Source organism: Nymphalis io, chromosome 27 (assembly GCF_905147045.1).
Source record: "Nymphalis io chromosome 27, ilAglIoxx1.1, whole genome shotgun sequence".
NCBI classification, from domain to species: Eukaryota; Metazoa; Arthropoda; class Insecta; order Lepidoptera; family Nymphalidae; genus Nymphalis; species Nymphalis io.
This window is the reverse complement of record NC_065914.1, coordinates 6876410-6899050: the sequence shown is the minus strand read 5'-3', so window position 1 is coordinate 6899050 and position 22641 is coordinate 6876410. Positions and strand designations below refer to the sequence as shown.

The 22641-nt window shown below is 34.5% G+C and overlaps 1 protein-coding gene across 1 annotated transcript in view; it reads left to right on the top strand.

Moving 5' to 3' along the window:
- The window catches only part of LOC126778880 (synaptotagmin-7), a 336569-nt gene that overhangs the window by 20980 nt on the left and 292948 nt on the right, over positions 1 to 22641 (top strand). The window contains exon 2 of the mRNA XM_050502618.1: positions 4443 to 4544. Within this exon, the coding sequence (XP_050358575.1) occupies positions 4443 to 4544 (102 nt within the window). The remainder of the gene's footprint in view (positions 1 to 4442; positions 4545 to 22641) is intronic.

Below are 22641 nucleotides of genomic sequence, written 5' to 3'. Positions count from 1 at the left end.
AAAAAAATATAAACTATGTCTGCGTCTGATAATTACGCAGTATATAATGTACTCTAAAATATAGCAGTAATAGTAATAATAATAATTGAATTCTCATGAGACCACACCGCCTAGACATATAGCTTAGGGTTGCAACATATTTACATTCTAAATTCAAAACATTTTTAATACATATGTACAGTAACAGCCTGTTAATGTCCCACTGCTGGGCTAAGGCCTCCTCTCCCTTTTGAGGAGAAGGTTTGGAGCTCATTCCACCACGCTGCTCCAATGCGGGTTGGTAGAATACACATGTGGCAGAATTTCAATGAAATTAGACACATGCAGGTTTCCTCACGATGTTTTCCTTCACCGTTAAGCACGAGATGAAATATAAACACAAATTAAGCACATGAAAATTCAGTGGTGCTTGCCCGGGTTTGAACCCACGATCATCGGTTAAGATTCACGCGTTCTTACCACTAGGCCATCTCAGCTTTTAATACATATCCTACTTGGAAATCTACAAACAACTCCACTCCATATATTATCGTACATAAATGTTTGGGTATTAACCTGTATTTTTTTTTTGTAAAAAAATTGTTTTAATAGTACCAATAACATGGGGATTAGTTCGGAATATGTGATGTCATAATGTTAAATTGTCTCAATGATAAAGCTGTGTAGGGTGATTTCGTTAACCGTAACTTAATTTATTTTTCGAGCTGACTTGTTGCTTTTGGCCCTAACGGCCTCGACAGCATCACCGGGTGGGGAGCGAGTCTTTAAGATACTCAGCCGGATGTTGGAAGCCCACTTAAGGGCTCAGAATACGCGTGTCCTAAGGGCACCTCCTATGTGACCGAACCTCGGCTTAGAACACTGTCGACGTCAGGAAGGAGGACACTATATGTACAACGACCCCGTCAAACGCCTAAGCGCGGACAGTTTAACGATATGTAACTTAATTATTTTCTATGTTTCTTATATAGAAAACGTGGAAAAAAAATTTTAAACGTAGCAATAACAAGCCTACTGTTTTGGAGTATGTTACGTCACAATGTTAAATTCTCACGAAAGATAACTGTGTTGGTTGATTTCGTTATAAATGTAATTTAATTATTTTTGTAGCAGATATAAGTTTGACATCACGGTAATTCGTTACGTATTTTCACGTCACGTGTAATGTAAGCTTTAATGATGTAATTCAAGTATTAAAAATAAAATTTTAATGACTTTTTTTTGTAATTAAAATGGTGAAAAAGAGTCACTACTGAGTTTCTTACTTCAGTAGAATTTACATTCCAAACCGGTGGTAGGTTTATAGTTAATTCAATATGTAATTTGACGATTCAAAAGTGCATTTATAACTTAATTAAATAATATTAAGATTTCATATTATATATTTCATGTTTTAGTTCTAGTTCAAATTGAATTTAAATAAATTCTTCTGTTTTAACTTTTGTTCGAATATATAAAATTAGAATAAATAACAATATTTCTCCTTAAAAGTTGGAAGCAGTGGGACTTCCGAACATTTTCGAACTATGAACCATGTAAAAGATAAATATAAAAATAATTTTCCATCAAGTATCAAGTTATTGCGTAAAGTTCAATCTTTATCTGCAGTCTTGTCAGATATCCCATCTTTGAGAGTGATTTCATAGTGTGTGTGTGCTTGTACACACACATTGATAGTTTCACTCGTGCCAGAAATTGCACTTAAAATTCCGAGATGTACAACGTGAACTTCTATTTCGCATATCCAGGTAGGACGTGACCTATACACTCAAGTTCTATTATCAATATATTTTGAGCGCACGACTTGGTCTATAAATTTTTTTTTATTCTTTTCTAGTGCCCACGACTTCGTCCGCGGTAGAAGTGGTTTTATTATTATTATCTTCTTCTTCTACCTAGCGTTTTCCCGGCCTAGTAACGCCAGGGTCCGCTTTCTTGCATCTATGCCTCCAATTATTTATTGCTATCCTAAATTAAAGGCAAAAGTCATGTCAAATATTTATTATATAAATGTACAGATGAAGCAGTAACCAATAACATTTTCCACTTCTACGTAAAGCTCCTGAGGAGATTAAATACGAGAATATCTTACCTCAAATATATTTTTTATTGTTTTCGGCAGGCAGACTGGCATTTGGACCTTTAAGCCTAAAACTTAAAGATATAAATCTAAAAGGTCCTCTTTAGTAAGATCGTGCTCTCCCATTTCAAGGAGTTTTATTATTATTATATTTAAAAATAATCCGTGTTCTGCTACTGTCATATATTATAAATGTATGTATGTTGCGTTTTGACGGCTAAATCTAAAATGTTAATTTTAGTACATTTTTTTACGTATAGTGATAGCTCGTAAATGTTTTACCGCTTTCCAAGGGCAAAGGAATCTTTCCCCTTAAAAAGAATGCACATGAAATGTATGAATGGAGTTTGTTGAAGAATTATAATTTAACACCGGCTGTTACTATATCATTGAGCACGAGGGGAAGCGAGATTCGACTAGACATGATCATTTATTGTTTTTCAGTTCTTCTTCATCTATTTTATTTATTTATTTAAAAGAAAGCTAACATGATAAAAAAACACTTAAAATTACATAATAAATATGATGTAACTGATTGCTTACAATTGCGTAGCATTACATACAGGCTAACGCAGCATGTCTAACATTATGTCCAATCAAATATGTATGTATATTTATATATATAGTCAATAGACATTTGGCTAGCCAATTCGTTGTTGCAAGTCGCACATGATGGCTATATATTGATGCTGGTCGATTTTTTTTATAGAATAGGAAGGCGGACGAGCATATGGGCCGTCTGATGCTAAGTAGTCACCAACATCCATAGACATTTGCATTGTAAGAAATGTTAACCATCGCTTACATTACCAATGCGCCACCAATCTTGGGAACTAAGATTTTACATCCCTTGTGCCTGTAATTACACTGGCTCATTCACCCTTCAAACCGGAACAACACAACAATACCAAGTACTTCTGTTTTGCGATAGAATATCTGATGAGTTCGTGGTACCTATCAAGACGAACTTGCACAAAGCTTGACGACCAGCAATGGGATCTTATTACACACATCGAGAGGCTAATCGAAACCAGTCGACAATATGGAGGCATCTTTATATATACAAGGGTGATAAATAACTAAATGCAGATAAACTTTTAAATTCCTGAAAATGAAATCTATTAAAACGTTCATATTTCCTAAACGTACACAAGTAAAACGCATTAACCGTTTTACTAAATACAGTCGGGTATATATAAACAAGTGACAACCCTGTAATGGTTCTACAACTAACTGCACAAAGCAATTTAGATAATTGATGGCTGTTAGCCTTCTGTTTATTCTACTGAAATTGCGTAATTTGTAGGCCTTAATACTTAATGTATCGTTAATGAAAAACAATTTAATTGGTATATAATTTTTATAAAGATATGTATATATAACATACTACCTACCCGTGCCGTGTTTCGCACGGGTAGAATCACTATTGGATTACACGGCGCACTCCAGTAAAGGAGTCTTCAACAATTATCATCATCTAGTAAACGCCTGTGAAGCTCCCACTTCTGGACTAAGGCCTCCTCTTTTTTTTTGAGGAGAAGGTTTTTGAAGCTTATTCCACCACGCTGCTCCAATGCGGATTGGTGGAAAACACATGTGGCAGAATTTCAGAGAAATTAGACACATCCAGGTTTTCTCACGATGTTTTCCTTCACCGTCAAGCACGAGATGAATTATAATCACAAACTAAGCACATAAAAATTCAGTGGTACTTGCTCGGGTTTGAACCCACGATCATCAGTGAAGATTCACGCGTTCTTACCACTGGGCCATCTCAGCTTTCATCATCATAACATTTCAGTCAATTTACACAAAACTGTAATGAGTGATACACAACAAATGAGTTTTACTGGTGGTAGGGCTTTGTGCAAGCTCGTCTGGGTAGGTACCACCCACTCATCAGATATTCTACCGCAAAACAGCAGTACTTGATATTGTTATATTCCGGTTTGAAGGGTGAGTTAGCTAGTGTAATTACAGGCACAAGGGACATAAAATCTTAGTTCCCAAGGTTGGTGGCGCATTGGCTATTTAAGCGATGGTTGACATTTCTTACAATGCCAATGTCTATGGGCGTTGGTGACCACTTATCATCATGCTCGTCCGCCTTCCTATTCTATAAAAAAATACACTTAAACCTTCCTTATTAATCGCTCTGTCCGTTGGTGAAATTTATATAAAAAACTGTTCGGTAGTTTTTGAGTTTATTGCGTTCAAACGGACTACTTGCACAGGACATAATATTATGAGGAATAACAAAATACATTTTTTTTAATTTAGATAAATATTTAATGAATAAACTATTGAACTTTAGTTACGTTCTATGAGATCATATATTTTATTTGTTTTTTCTTTGTTACAGAGCCGATTCATCAGCTACAGATGGAGGCAGAGACAAAAATATGAGTCGCTTGAACGGATTCCTTAACTTAAAGACACCGCTGATCAGCACCAAAACATTGGGGTGAGTTGAAATAACAATTTTTATTTCTGTATAGCAATCAAAATTTTATATTGTACCCATTTTTTTATCTTCGTTAAGGCGACTTATTACATTTTAAATAGAAATTTACAACTGTTCTACTTATTGTGTGTAACTTTAATCTTTAATCTTTTTCGTTTAACCTTAGCACGCCATCTTGCATTATTTGTGAGAACTATTTACCTAAATCAGCGCCACCTTTCGTTTTTAAGTGAGACTACATCAAATGTCACGCACAGCGAAACCGACTGTTCTGACTTTTTCTATCAACGACTAGATGGCGTGCTAAGGTTAAATGAAAAAGAAAACTATATTAATTTAAAAATTCGAAATTCGATTTAATAAATACATATTCTGAAGATATACTCTTATAAATATATAATAAAAATAATTTACAAAATTAATCCTTTTTGCTATTTATAATACATATAAACACTATAAGTCGACACGTCGGTGCTACGACGTAACATGTCGTAGACAAACGAAGCTACGACGTAGCAAATATTGTTATGTAAAGATAAAAGATAACAAAACGATGTCTTTATCACAATAGACTAATTAACCGACAATGAAGGTGTTCTGTTAACCTAACCTCTACAAACAAGGCCGTGTGACAAAGTAAAATGCCTTTAACGACCTTTTCAGCCCATCTACGACCGCTAATTTATCTTTATGTGGTGAAAGTGGGCGATAGACTTTAATCAAACAGAGAAATAGTTTGTTTGAAATGTTGTATTTAAGGGTATTTTGTCCAATTATACCAAATGTATATTTTGATGGATGGGAAGGACTTAGACGGAGATAACACGAGATAGAGCCTACATCATTAGTACAGATGTTGAGGCAATTCTTCCAAAAGACGATCAAGTTATAATATAGCTCATAATTTATACCGTTAAATTATATTCATTTATTTTATGATATGTTTCAGTTTAAGAATGCCACCTTTCCCCAAGTGATCATGACTTGTATAGGGGCAAGTTTTAGTTTTTTACTTAAAACTAATCTTTAATATACTTATTTAATATAATAAATAAATCTTATATAAATTAAATAAATATGAAGTTGTTTGTTTTTTTATGTAATAGGTAGTCGGACGGAAAAATGAACATTAAACTCAAGTGCTCAACTGGTTACTGCCATAGTCATAAGTCAATGCATATTGGTATTGTAAGAAATGTTAACCATAGTTTACATCGCCAATGCGCTACCAACCTTGGGAACTAAGATGTCTCTTGTGGCTGCAGTAATACTGGTCCACTTACCCTTCAAACCGGAACACAACAGTAGTGACCAATGGGTGGTATATATGTGTTTAGGTATATAAAAGTATAATAAGATTACTTGAAACGGCAATAAACTATGACGAAATGTTTAAATTGCCAAAAAAATATAGCTATAATTCTGAAAGATGTCGATAACCATCCATAATTCTTAGAGATACACCAAAAAACTCTTATTACCTACGACATACAGTTCAAAATGGTCTTTAACAATAATTAAGCTCTCTTGCATTTGAAATTGAACCTTATTGTGTACTCTATAAGAATAATTTTTATTGCAATTAGTTGCAACATCAATCATTGATAAATAATGAAAAATTCATAACAGTAAGTTATTTAAGCATTACAAGAACTATTCGCTAAGCTGGCTTGGTTTTTTATTATCTTTTAGAAAAATCTGTATGTATATACTGAGGGCTCATATCTTGAGGATGAGAGACTGTCATACTATACAGTTGAGTCATGATGAGGCGCAGTGGTTAGAAAAGAGAGTAAAAGTGGCAAACTCTTCTGATTTTTCATGTGAGGATATCTCCATGTGGTGGGTGATTGACCATATGGTTGGAGTAAGTTCCAAGCCTTCTCACAAAGGAGAGGATGCCTTAGCTCATCAGTTGGGTATATACAGGATTTACATAATCTAGAGCATAAATTTTCTTCAGTATTTTCTTAATGATAGAATTAGCGGCAACATTTAGTAACAGCCCGTTAATATCCCATTGCTAGACTAAGGCCTCCTTTCTCTTTTGAGGAGAAGGTTTGGAGTTTATTCGACCATGCTGCTCCAATGCGGGTTGGTAAAATAAGGTTTCCTCACGGTTTTCTTAACCGTCAAGCACGAGATGAATTATATACATAAATTAAGCACATGAAAATTAAGTGATGCTTGCTCGGGTTTGAATCCACGATCATCAGTTAAGATTCACGCGTTCTTACCACTAGGCCAACTCGGCTTACGGCAACATACAATATATATTATATCTACAGTCTCTGCGTATGTGAAAATTGGTCGGAAATCCGATGGGATAAAGAGTACAAAAACATTGCGTATTGCGTTGATGATCTTTTCTTTGTGAAACACTAGCGGCGCCCATCTTTACGCGGGAAAAAGTCCTCCTGTGACAATTTTTTTAATAATAGTAAATAATAAAAAAAAAACTTTATATATGAAAGGTTGGAGCTAGTATTCGATGATTATTTCGGGGTCCCGGCCAGTTTGGGTTTATCACCGACTAATCGGTTATCATACTGCCAAATAGCAATACTTATTATTGTTGTGTTCCAGTTTGAAGGATGATTGAGCCAGTGTAACTACAGTTACACGGGGCATATCTTAGTTCTCAAGGTTAGTGACGCAGTGGTGATGTGACAGCTGGTTCTATAGTGCTAATGTCTATGGATGGTTATGACGATTTACTATTTGACTTACTTACCACCCTACCTATTATGATAAAAAAAAAATTAATATTTTTCTACAATGAAACCAATCCGGAGAAATTATCTACATGACAATGAAAGCCGCATCAAAATCAATATATGTGGCTTAGAGAAGTACAAACAAACAGACGGAAGGGAGCTTTGTTTTATGTTATTTCCATGGAATATGTGTGAACCTGAATATAGTATTTTATTTGTATGAAAGTTTTCTCAATCATAAAAATGCTATAAAGAGAAATGTGTCGGTTCTTTTGTTTCTCATAAAAATACTAAGATTAGTTTCGCCTGTTATCAGCGTGGACAGCAGATGGTAGGTATTTTATAATAATTATAGGTAGAAGAACTATCAAATGGACCTCCCGATGTTAAGTGGTCACCACCGTCCGTAGACATTATACGTAAATTATTATAGAAATATAACGATTCCTTACTGTCTACACGGATCACCAAAAAAGATTTTGGAATTGTAAGAAATATACACTATCCGCTCACTTTTTATATCTGCCTACGTAATACAATATAAAAACTCATGTAGCGACATCTATCGTAATGTAAATAATGTTTATGAAAGATGGTTATATAGAACAGTTAAGTTTCGTAGTGAAAGAAAATTAAAAAAAAAAAAAACGTGAAGCTAAAACCTGAAACTGGTAAGAAAGCAATGTTGAAACATTTGCGCTTTTTTTATATTTCACGGCTTATACGAATCTTGCTCCCCTGTGGTATTAGAGTTTGGTTATATTCACAAGCGGTAGCGACAACGGTTTAAATAACAACATTTAGTAGTTTAATATATTTTAAGTAAATTATTTTCTTACCTTAACATAATGTTTGGCATCGTTTTATCATTTAGATAATACAAAATAATATTTATATATATAAATATCCATTAAGTATTTACAAATAAATAAAGCGTTTATCGATTTGAAATTCTGCCACATGTGTATTCTACCAACCCGCATTGGAGCAGCGTGGTGGAATAAGCTCCAAACCTTCTCCTCAAAAGGGAGAGGAGGCCTTAGCCCAGCAGTGGGACATTAACAGGCTGTTACTGTACTGTACTGTTATCGATGGCGCTACATCGAAACAAAGATACTCGAAGAGACCTTTGCATGACACCTTTTTTGCTATTTACTTCAATATATCATTATATAAAGTAGTCTAAACTTGGTATTTTGAATTGAAAGATTTTATATATATAAAAATCTTACTTATACAGCATGAAAATACACGCCGCCCCAAAGAATGTCCTGTGGAATTACGCTCAGGACGCTGGCGTTATTACCTTTCTGAATTGCCACGCTTTCACGCTAGTCTTTGAGCTAGATAAGCGCTTGGATCACCAGAAGTGTGGACCAATTTCTTAGATAAGATTTTTATTATTTTAAATAATATTAATAAGATTCGAAATTGGATTTTTAGAGCTTCTATTTTCATTATAAATCCGCGATATCTTATGCAATATATTCGTAGCCTTTATCATTAAAGTGTTACCCAAAAATATAGTCTATAGCAATAGTTACATTGCGTATTTTACTACTAGACCTTTTCACGTAATATGTTTGTTTTTTTATAAAGGAAGTAATAGCCTTCCAATCCATTTCCAGTTAGTTTGGCAGACTGGCAAATGGGTAGGTACCACCAACTCATCAGATTTTCTACCGCAAAACAGCAGTATTTAGTATTGTTGTATTCCAGCTTGAAGGGTGAGTGAGCTAGTGTAATTACAGGCACAAGGGACATAACATCTTAGTTCCCAAGGTTGGTGGCACATTGGCGATGTAAGCGATTGTTGATATTTCTTACAATGCCAATGTCTATGGGTGTTGGTGACTACTAACTATCAGATGGCCCATATGCTCGTCCGCCTACTTTTACTATAAAAAAAAAATATGCCAACTCAAAAGTCCTTTTAAAACATTTTAGAACCTGCGATCTTCTGCTGAGAACTCGATCGAACCATACGATCATTTTGGCTTTCGAAAATCACTATAATTTAATGAACGTTGAGCGAAATGGGTTACAATAAAATTATGCCCTAATTATTTGGTCATATGGTTCACTGAATATTGAATAAATATCAGCCATTCATCAGCCATTCCACTGTGCAATGCTTTGTTGAGACTCAATAAGCGAATGTTATTACAGACACAAGGTTTTGGTATAGATTCCATGGTCGACAGCCCATTAACAAAGGAATGCTTGAGGCCTACGCTAACTAAGGCTTATGAGCAATAATAGTTGTGATACATCCACAGCTGGGCTCTGCCTCTAATCATATTATTTTCACAGATTTGAGTGTGTATGTGTGTGTGTGCTTTTGTCCGTATCTTTTCTGTTATTTACATATTCCTGCATATAATGAATCTTTATATGTTTTCAGCTTGTATAACAATTTTAATTTTAGAATTATCGATTACATGTTAGCATTGACCTGATATGTGACAGTTGTCTTCCGCGCATCCCAAGAAGACCAGTAATATCCCTTGTTACTCTTCTTCTTGAGTCTTCTTGAGATGTCGGATTCATAGTTTGGTCTGGATTATATTCCGTCAGCTAGTCTATGATCCCGTAACCGTAACAGCCTGTGAATGTCCCACTGCTGGGCTAAAGGCCTGCTTTCCTTTTTTGAGGAGAAGGTTTGGAGCTTATTCTACCACACTGTTCAAGTGCGGGTTTGTGGAATACACATGTGGCAGAATTTTAGAGAAATTAGACACATGCAGCATGAGATGAATTATAATCACAAATTAAGCACATGAAAATTCAGGGGTGCTTGCCCGGGTTTGAATCCACAATCATTGGTTAAGATTCATGCGTTCTTACCCCTGGGCCATCTTGGCTAGTCTAGTCTAGTAGTAGAAGTCTAGTCTATGATCGGTTCATCTCTATTATGGATCGTTAATGAGGCTTGGAGCTTATTCTCTCACTACTCCAATGCGTGTTGGTGGATACACATTAGATAGATTTTCATCTGATGCAGGATGCATGTTTTCTTTCATCATGAGATGAACTACAAATAAACACAAATTAATCACATGAAAAGTCAAAGGTTGGACAGGTTTGAATCCACGGTCTTTGATTAAGAGTTAAAATACCGTGTTCTATCTAATATGTATTGTTAATATAATAATATTATATTCGGTTTACTAAGTTTTCATGTGATTTATTTGTTCTTTAAAAGCTCAATAAAAGCTTCCGATATACTAGGCCGGATTTGAACTGATGATTCTCGGTGATTAACATAATATATCATATACATTCCAATACATTAAGATACTTTAGACCGATTTCGGTTACGGTGTGCAATCTCAAGAGAGATTAGACGACTACGCAGGAAATATTATAGTGCACAAATGTGTTGGCAAACACAGGTGCACGCTCTATTCCCTAACTCTCATAATGCCGGTGGAATGGCAATCCGACACGACCGAAAAGAGTTCAGGCGCAGGACCAACGGCTTTACGTGATTTCAGTGGCACGGTAGTGTACACACTTCCAACTTCCAGACCCCGGGCTGCTACTGAGAATTTTCTGACAGAAAAATCCAATAATTTTTTTTTTATCGGCCCGACCTGGGAATTACAACCAGGACCTCCGGTCGAATACATAGCATATTTACAAAGAGAAACCGTATACTGGTTATTATACGGTAGTATAATAACATACACATAATTCTAGTAGTAGTTACAACTGATTCAAGCCAGCTTACATATTCACATATGAAAAATATAAAATTGTATAGTTCCCCATCTAATACAATAATTAATTATACAATTTGATGTATAATTCAAGCTCTGTGATTTTGAATTTAGCATTTGCAAACGGATCGACTGTATTTATGTTTGTATATTAGTTCAGTAATCCCATTGCTGTAATCAAAGTTTTTTATGCAATTTTGAATCTTATTCCATTGCGTGAAGCGCTACCCTGACGGCTTTATTCAGTTCAGATTAGAGATATATGGCTGTGGAGATTGGACAATGTTTATGATATAATGATTTATCATAGAATCATGATCTTTATGAATAGGTATTAGGATTGATAAATTTAAGTGTATTTAATTACCGTATATATATATATATATATATATATATATATATATATATATATATATATATATATATATATGTTTATTATATGTAAATTTATCAATTTCTAACTAGAAAAGTGTAACTAGTGAGTTGCTTGCCGGTTCTTATCGGTAGAATCTAGATTCCGTTGGTAGCTTTACATTTAATTCAAATTTGATTTTCTAAGCCTACTGGAATAGAGATTTAGGTATTTGGTATTAATTATATAATAAGGGCCACCTAAGCAGTCTTCCTGATATATAAACATTAGCACTGGACATATTAATCATTCTTAACATCACCAATGCGCTTTCAACCTTGGTAACTAAGATGCTTTGTCTCTTGTACTTAAAGTTTCATTGGCTTACTCACCCAACCGGAACATAACTACAGAGTACACCCTAGCCCGCAGTATGATACAGTACAGTACAGTAACAGCCTGTTAATATCCCACTGCTGGGCTAAGGCGTCCTCTCCCTTGTGATGAGAAGGTTTGTAGTTTATTCCACCATGGTGTTCTAATTCATTTTGGTGGATACAAACGACAGAACTTCAGTGAAATTAGACACATACAGTATGATACAAGCTGTTACTTATTTTAATGTATAAATAACTATGGTCATTGATAAATTGAAATGTCAGGAGTGAAAACTATCAATTTACCAATATTATAAAGTAGTTTTGCAAACATTGATCTCTGTTTAACAGTCTTTAAAGCAATATATCACAGAGGGCAGCACAGCACAATCCGTCTTAGTTATCTGTCAGAGCTGACGTCGTGCAAATGGATGTAAACGAATTTCTTGTTATATTTGAAGATATTTTAAGAGTTCCATATTTAAATTCGTTCATCATTTTTTTAATAATTTAATTTATGCACAGACTCTAAACGCATGTGCGTCCTTAGGTTATATTTGGTTTCGTATTTTGTTTTAAGCGTTTGCTCCGACTTACAAAAAATAAATGAGTATTATATACTATTTATGTATTTACTACTTAGTTAGCCGAAGTAACTTATATATTTATTTTAATTAGATTTCTAGAAACTATTAAACTGTAATTATATGACATGCTACATTCTTATGTCTACAGTTTATATAATTATATATATATACTGAGTTCATTGGATCAGTAACAGCCTGTGAATGTCCCAATGGTGGGCTAAGGTCTCCTCTCCCTTTTTGAGGGGAATGTTTGGAGCTTATTTTACCTCGCTGCTCCAATGCAGGTCGGTGGAATACACATTTGGCAGAATTTCAGTGAAATTCGACACATAGAGAGTTCCTCACGATGTTTTCCTTCACCGTCAAGCACGAGATGAATTATAAACACAAATTTAGCACATGAAAATTCAGTGGTGTTTGCCCGGGTTTGAACCCACGATCATCGGTTATGATTCACGCGTTCTTACCACTAGGTTATCTCGACTTCTTGGGCTCATCGGATCATCAGATGTAAATAAGATATTGGTGGTTCTACCCTCTCATCGCATATTCTACCGCCAAACATCAATACCTAGTATTGTTGTTTCAGTTGACATCTTAGTTACCAAGGTGGGTGGGCGTATTGGCAATGTAAGGAATGCTTAATACTTCTAACAGTGCCCAATATGGTGACTGTGAGCACTTACCACAAGGTGGCTCATTTATCTTTTTTGCCAACGCTACATCCAATTAAAATAATTTAAGATTTGAAGGTACTTTTTAGTTCCATGTTTAAATTCCATCTTCATTGGATCACATTAAAGGAGCATCACGTGACAATTTTCACACAAACATCATAATAAACATAAAATTTCGTGAAATTGCGCCATGAATTTTTTATATATAAATTAGATTTAAATTTTTTTTTCTAACGCTACATCCGCATTAAGAATTGAAGGTTGCTTTTTCAAGTAGAACATATTATGGTATTTTATTCAATTGTTGTTTATGTAAATACATGAAATAACAGAACATTATTTATTTAGACTCATCTCCACAGCATGATACGGCTAGGTTAGTATCTTTAGGTAATTTCTACTTTACAATAACATGAAATTCACGCTTGTAACGTCAACAGTACCAAATTAAAAGCAGACGAAACTGCCAATGATAATAATGTTTTCGTTTGGGATGAATTTAAAAAAAAAGTTTTTCATATTTGATTTGCCTCATTTTGGCAGACAAACAATTGGTAGATGATGTATGATGGTGAAATCGTATCACATAAACTGTACCATAACCAAAACGATAATTTCATAGCTTAGATTTATTCCCAAGCCATTCCCAAGCATTCCGTCAATTAAAAAACTATTTTGATTAATCGCATAACTCGTTCCGTGTAGCACTGGTGTGGTCTTATTAATTTTTATTTATTTATTTTAAGGACCACTAGTAGCTACTACATGTTTTAATGACAAATGTAAAACAATTTAGTGAAAATAGCTAACATGTGAAGCTTTTTAAAGTAGCCACAACAATTACAATATTTGTTTTAAAAATACATTAACACATAATTATAGCAACATGAGTAGAAGGATTAAAAAAAAAAAAAAAGTCCAAATTGGTACAAATTAAAGATCATAAAAAAATAAACATGCACTTAATAAAATTAAAATTAATAACACAAATAGTTTGAAATTGATATAGGTACAAATTAAAATTAAATAATTCATTAAATTCATGCAAAGTTTACGTTACAAAAAAATTACTAAAAATATACTAATTAATACAAAATAAAATTAAGATAACATTATTTATTATTTATTTATTTATTTATTATTTATTTGCATCTCTCAACAATTCTAGCGCCCGTTTACGATAAATCATGGCAGAGTCATTAAAAATATCTAGATCTTGACAAAAACCATTGTACAACCGTGATGATCTAGGCATTGGTGCATTACATCCTAATTTCGTTTTTAATATTCTGACATCAAAAGTGCCCAGAAAACTACGAACATTGCGCCTTGGAATACGATAGTATATCTTTTCAAGTAAGTAAGTACAGTCGATCTCGTTACGAATTATCTTAAATAGGAAAGAGAGATCTAATAATTGTCTGCGTACAGAGAGACTATCCATATTAAAGTCTTTCAAGAGATTGCTGTAATTTTTATTAGATTTATTGTATGAGGTTTTTTGTTTCTGGATAGATGATATACAAATCGCTTCTGTATTCTCTCTATACGCAGACGATGTACATTGTAACAAGGATTCCACACAACACTACCGTACTCCAGTACACTACGCACGTAAGCGTTATAGATTATTTTTTTCGTGTTATTCGTGAAGTGTTTACCATTTCTTATTAAAAATCCTAACGTTTTGGAACTTTTCGTAATTATTTTATTGAAGTGCGGGACAAAAGTAAGCTTGTCATCAAAAATGACACCCAAATCACTTATTTCAAAAACTTCCTCCAACTTGATGTTATCAATGCTATATATTGTTTTGATTATATTGAGATTTCGCGTAAATTTTATATGCTTGCATTTACTGACGTTTAATTCCATTTTATTATTTTTACACCAATTATATATAGCATTAATATCCACCTGTAAGAGCTCTGAGTCAGCTAAGTTGTTTATTACTTTTGTTAATTTTAAATCGTCCGCAAATAAAAATACTCTACTATAATGTACCGTATCGCAAATATCATTAATGAAGATATTAAAGAGCCAAGGTCCTAAGTGTGACCCTTGAGGAACCCCGGAGCAGGCTTTATATAGACTCGAGCTAAAACCTTTTAAGACAACAAATTGTTGTCTATTGTATAAATATGATTTGAACCACTCAAGCATATTACCATTGAATCCGTACTTGCTTAGTTTTAAGAGTAAAATATCGTGCGAAACTTTGTCGAAAGCCTTGGTTAAATCGGTATAAATTGCGTCAACTTGCTTGTGGTTATCAATAGCTGGCACAATGAATTCACTGTACGAAACAAGATTTGATGTTGTAGATCGACCCTTTATAAAGCCATGCTGGTTATTATTATTCATTTGCTTCATTTAATTTAATTCAATATAGTATGTTCTTCATTAGTAAATATTTGCATGATAAACAACTACTTTATACAAGAAAATAACAAAGCTTTCGAAAATTGCGTAATTTTGGACATGTACTGGTGGCAGAACTTTGTGCAAGCTCGTCTTAGTAGGTACCATCCACTCATCAGATATTCTACCGCAAAAAAGCAGTACTTGGTATTGTTGTGTTCCGGTTTGAAGGGTGAATGAGACAGTGTAATTAAAGGCACATGGGACATAACATCTTAGTTGCCAAGGTTGGTGGTGCATTAGCGATGTAAGCGATGGTTAACATTTCTAACAATGCCAATGTCTATGGCCGTTGGTGAGCACTTACCATCAGGTGGCCCATATGCTTGTCCGCCTACCTATTCTATATAAAAAAGTACTACTTAGACCCATCAATCCATGTTTTTAAGACTTATTAATATAAATAGTAGATATTATACTTTTTGGACAGGCAAGGAAAAGTAGAAAATTTTAAATAAAATTACAGAACAACTTAGTAACAGCCTGTAAATGTCCAACTGCTGGGCTAAGGCCTCCTCTCCCTATTTGAGGAGAAGGTTTGGAGCTTATTCCACCACGCTGCTCCAATGCGGGTTGGTGGAATACACATGTGGCAGAATTTCGATGAAATTAGACACATGCAGGTTTCCTCACGATGTTTTCCTTCACCGAAAAGCACGAGATGAATTATAAACAGAAATTAAGCACATGAAAATTCAGAGGTGCTTGCCCGGGTTTGAACCCACGTTCATCGGTTAAGATTCACGCGTTCTTACCACTGGGCCATCTCGACTTCAGAAACAACTTACATAGATTTTTTTCAGTATGCCTTATAGTTGGAAACAGTGAATTCCTATTTTCAAATACTTATTCGGTAGCTACTTAATACTTTTAGTAGTAATTTCGAGTTTTATTGATGATTTTTAGTACTATATTCATCATGCATGTATTTATATAAAAAAAAAATTCACATATATTTAAAACGGTTAATTTTCGAATAGAACATTTTAGGGTTAAATCTGTCACTAAGGACCTGAATAATAACGTACTTAATTATCTTGGCTTACTCTTCTTTTAATCCTGTATATATCAGATGGTTAAAATACGTCTTCTGATCTTGATGCTTTATCTTTTAATAAAATCATGTTCTACTCAATATGATGTATGTCAAATATAAAAATAAACAAATTATTTTCGATTCGCTTCGTATTTGCGCAAAAATCATTGGAATAATTAATAATATAATATAAAGCTGCTTCTTTAGCAGCTTTATCCAACTAACGTTAACGTTTTATTTTACCAGACTCAGGACAAACAGATATGTTCATGCACACAAATATCTGTCCTGGGTGGGAATCGAACCCACAACCTTCGGCGTGAAAGGCAAGCATCCACCAACCACGCCAACCGGCTCGTCAATTTCAATTCTATTTTCAAATGATCACGAATTTATAAAACACTCAAAAGCAATGACGGACAGAAATCAAAATAAAACAAATCAATAAATTCAATCGACAGTCATTGCTCTTCAAAGCAAAGGTACGATTCGGGTCAAGTGTCCTTGTACGAATTTGTCGTAAACAAGTACGAAACTATGCGTACAAAGTACTCTAGCTGTTAAACGTTTAAAATCAATTATGTATTACTATTTTTTTTTATTAAGAACTCACTTCATTGGAGTATTTGATTGGATATAAGGAATGGTTGACATCACGGGACCAATGACCTTGAGCAGTGATCACTAAACATAAGGTGGCCCATTTTTTTTTCTTGTTTGAAAAACGCATTATGCGATTCCCCCACAGGAACATTGAGGAGGTATGTGGGGCTCAGCGGTATTAAAAGACCAGCGTTACCCATTCCGTCTTAACGAAGAGTGCCACAGGATTGTTTGCGCATGCTACCATGATGACGGACGACCTGCCTTTGCAGGTCTCCATTCTCTAGAGGGATTACCAGTGTACTGAGACCCCCCTAGTGGCCCATTTGCTAGCCTACCTACTTATTTTAAATAAAAACAATAATACAATGAACTAACGCATAGAGAATTTCACATATGTATAGATTTAATTTTGCTTAATTATCTGAGCGTAGCGTTTGATGAACAACAGGCAATAGATAAGGCGCCTTTTAGATAAAGGAAAGACGAAAAACAGCTGGCTGTAATCAAAGAAAATGCTACGGTTATTATTTCGTAAGCTCACAAGACAAAAGCCTTTGTTCGCTTTTAAAATTAACCATCGCGTAATAAAAAAAATGTACTTGAAAGTTCGTAGGCAAGTTTATGCAAAATACTTTTATGAATATATTTGTTACCAGCTTAAACTTACAACCACTATTACCAGCGTACACAGGGTTAGTAAGTGTTTTATGGGACAATGTATACGCTTTTACAAGAGGATGCCAAAAAACGTTCAAAAATATTCAATTGTGAAATTTAAAAGAATCGTTAAGACAAGTTTTTGTGATGAAGGATATTACACAACCAATGACTTTTTAAATGATTGCACACCTTGGGAATGAAATGACATGACAATCAATAAGTAAGTGTAACGCTTCTATATTGAATAAAGATTTTTGACTTTGACTTTTGAAGATATTGAGTGTAAATATTATTATTATATACTAGTTTCCACCCACGGCGTTTGAGGTGTGGGGGTAGATATTAGGTATTGTATGTCCTTTTCTGTACCACTGACTAAAGTGTTTGCTAAATTGTACAATGATCGATTGATTTGATAAGATGTGCGTAATAAACAATTTTACGAATGTAATAGCCTCATGGGCTAGTGGCTAGCTTAAAAGGCTATAGATCTCAAAGAGGGTCTAATCCCGATTCGGGAAAGTTAAAGTTAATTTTGTTGCCCAGATTTCCCCTGAACTTTGTCCTGGGCTTTTAAAATAGGGACTAGTAAAGGTCCTGTGTTTTCGAACACTTTTGTGAATGGTGAATATCGTCGTATGTACTTATAATACATACTATAACGCACAAGTGTGTGCACACGTATATATATATTATATTATATATTATATAGTATATATATTATATTGCTCTTTTATTTTTTTAGGATTTTGGTCAGTGTTTATGTAATTGTAGGAGCTTAACAATGCAAAAATAAGTTATATAATCATTTTTTTTTTTTGTGGTTTAATCCTATTATTACACTGTCATATACTTTCGTATATAATGTAAGCGGTAATTTTAAATATAGTATTAAATTCTTATGGATGTGAATTTTATTCATATAAATGATAAAGATGTTGAAATAGAAATTAATAAAAAATACCACATAATAATAAATAATTTTAAATAATATATCCACCTGATGGTAAATGGTCATCTCTGCTCATAGACATTGGCGATGGAACTAATATTAACCATCTTACATCGCCAATGCCACTAACCTTGGGAACTTAGATGTTATGTCCCTCGTGCCTGTAATTACACTGACCCACTCATCGTTTAAATCGGAATGCAAACAATATAAAATATTGCTGTTTAGCGATAGAATATATCCAAATCTACCCAGACGGGCTTGCACAAAGCCCTACCGCCTATTATTTTACAACATCGTAATTATTATATATATACTATACTGGTGGTAGGGCTTTGTGCAAGCTCGTCTGGGTAGGTACCACCCACTCATCAGATATTCTACCGCAAAACAGCAATACTTGATATTGTTGTGTTCCGGTTTGAAGGGTGAGTGAGCCAGTGTAATTACAGGCACAAGGGACATAAAATCTTAGTTCCCAAGGTTGGTGGCGCATTGGCTATAAGCGATGGTTGACATTTCTTACAATGCCAATGTCTAAGGGCGTTTGGTGACCACTTACCATCAGGTGGCCCATATGCTCGTCCACCTTCCTATTCTATACAGTAACAGCCTGTAAATGTCCCACTGCTGGGCTAAGGCCTCCTCTCCCTTTTTTGAGGAGAAGGTTTGGAGCTTATTCTACCACGCTGCTCCAGTGCGGGTTGGTAGAATACACATGTGGCAGAATTTCGATGAAATTAGACACATGCAGGTTTCCTCACGATGTTTTCCTTCACCGAAAAGCACGAGATGAATTATAAACAGAAATTAAGCACATGTAAATTCAGAGGTGCTCGCCCGGGTTTGAACCCACGTTCATCGGTTAAGATTCACGCCTTCTTACCACTGGGCCATCTCGACTTCCTATTCCATAAAAAAAACCTTCACTATTCTATAAAAAAAAAAATATATGTACACAATCTCATCGTTGTACCTAAGCCATTAAATGTTCTAGATTAATTAAATTAATTATAATTTAGTTTATTCGTAATAGAGTTAATTATCACCCATTGTGCTATAACTTATTAGAATGTCAATTTAACCTTCAATTTAACAAAGCACTAAATTTATTCATAATATTCATTTGAATTTATTTTAAATCAAAATACTTATTAATATACTTCAAACACAAAATCACGAGTCTATACGAATTACGAAATTAACTATTTAAGCTGACAGTTTTGGACGACTGACCCAGCTGGTGCTCATCCCCAGAGTGGGGATGGTGCAGTTCAGTATTAGTTCAGGGGACTCTTGGCCATATACAAAGTTATTGGGTTTTTTCTGTCGAAAATTTTAAGTAGCCTGTCGTCTGGTGCCTCGGAAAGCACGTAAAGGCGTTGGTCTTGCGTCTGAACTCTTTCCGTGTCGTGCCGTCCCATCCTGTTATGAGAGTGCACCTGTGTTTGCGCACACACTTGTGCACTACAACATGTCCTGTGGCGTCTCTCTTGAGATTGGTCGTCGTGGCCGAAATCGGAAGGACATTATTACTTCAATAGTCAAATCAGTAACTTATTACTTATATCAAATAATTTTCCATGGCAAACATATGTAAATGTCGTCAATATAACGCTGCAAGTTACTAAGTAATAGATCTTTGTCACTAAACTAAACTCCTTAGTCAGAGTAAAGTCTAAGTTTAACAATTAAAAGTTTTAGCTCAAAGGTAATATGACCTGTTCGTAAGGAAGTCATACTTGGATTATGTCATGAAAATATAATTTGAACAAATGTTTTTATTGTATTTTGTGTTTATAAGGTGGTGCCCGTCTGTGGAGGTACCACAAGCTTATCGCTTACCCTACTTCCAAACAGTACTTGTAGATGTTACATAAATAATATCTTAATAAATTATGTATTAGAAATATTTTATATATACCCATTTGAAAGCTAACACTGTATGCATAGTTTTCTTGCGCCGATTAGAATTTCATTAAAATATCAAAGTGCTTGACTTATAAATAACAATAACAGAAAATATTAAAAAAAAAATGTGACAAATATAGTATATTGGTGTATATAAACAATACATGTTGGTTTAAAAAAAAAGAGAACGGAAAATGCTAGTGTTACTAATAATGTTCTCCAGGCCGATTTCGGCCACGGCATCCAATCTCAAGAGAGATTAGCCAACTACGCTGGAGATATTATAGTGCACAAGTGTGTGCACAAACACAGGTGCACTCTCTATTCCCTAACTCTTATAATCCGATGGGACGGTAATCCGACACGACCGGAAAGAGTTTATGCGCAGGACCAACGGCTTTACGTGCTTTTCGAGGCACGGGAGTACACACTTCCAACTTCCAGACTCCGGGCTGCTACTGAGAATTTTCTGACAAAAAAAACTCAATAACTTTTTATTGGCTCGACCTGGGAATTGAACCCAGGACCTTCGGATCTGCGGCCTTACAGCAAGCCACTAGACCAGCGAGGCAGTCGGCAGTATAACTATGACACAAGGGACATAAATTAAGATCAAAGTACCCTAGGTTGTCTGTTACTCTGTGCACACGTATAATTTCAGACTATATTTTTTTAACACATATGTAATTAATCTAATATTTAAGCCGAATAAATGTTAAATTAAATCAGTTGTAAGCTACTCGTGTACCATATGTTATAGTTAATAAAATGTTTTTTTTTTAATTGTTTGAGTGAACTTGATAATAATAATATTTTTATTTTTCAGCCATCAAGGCCCATACTTTTGGTACATCATTACACATTCAGTACATTCAAATCACACATTAATAATATTACATAACAAACATTAATAATTAGAATAGGAATCACAATCATAAAAATAATAATTAAAGTATATAAGTATTAATAATTAACTAATTAATGACTTAAAAATACAAATATATGATGAGATTAAATATAATTAATCAAGATCGAAATTTAAGTCGAGTGATAATTTTTTTTTTATAAAATAGGAAGGCGAACGAGCATATACGAGCACCTGATGGTAAGTGGTCACCAACGCGCATAGACATTGGCATTGTAAGAAATGTCAACCATCGCCTATATCACCAATGCACCACCAACCTTGGGAACTAAAATGTTATGTCCCGTGTGCCTGTAATTACACTATTGAAATTATAAATATTGAAAATGTAGTCTCCATGTCATTAGTAATTTTAATATAATACATAATGTATGTTAGCAGGAATCTCGTTTATTATATAAGTACATTCATACAATTCTCACACATTCAAAACATTTCCATTCGGCGTTGAAGATGAAATGTATCATAATATATAGCTTTAAATTTGTATATAAATGAGGATTTTCAAACAAAAGACCGACGGAGGGCGTCGTATGAGATGTGAATGTGAAACTTGGCAAACGGTTTTTGTAGCGTTGGCAAAAAATTTTTTTTTTTTTTTTGTTGTCTCTATTAGCCTCATCACGCTTACCTGTTTATATAATCTGTCACTTTTCATTTTTACTCTATTATAAATGAAATAGTGTAGAAATACCTTACTAATATTATAAAAGTGAAAGTGATTTTGTAAACTTCCAATTTCACGTCTTAATTACTCATCCGACCATAGTGACATTTTGCATAGGCGTTGTCAGTGGTACAGAAAAGAACATAGGGTAACAACCACCTTAAACGTGGTCGATGACACGGTCAGAAACTATTATCTCTACCGTACCGTACCGTAACAGCCTGTGAATGTCCCACTGCTGGGCTAAAGGCCTCCTCTCCTCTTTTTGAGGAGAAGGTTTGGAGCTTATTCCACCACGCTGCTCCAATGCGGGTTGGTAGAATTCACATGTGGCAGAATTTCAGTGAAATTAGACACATGCAGGTTTCCTCACGATGTTTTCCTTCACCGTAAAGCACGAGATGAATTATAATCACAAATTAAGCACATGAAAATTCAGTGGTGCTTGCCCGGGTTTGAACCCACGATCATCGGTTAAGATTCACGC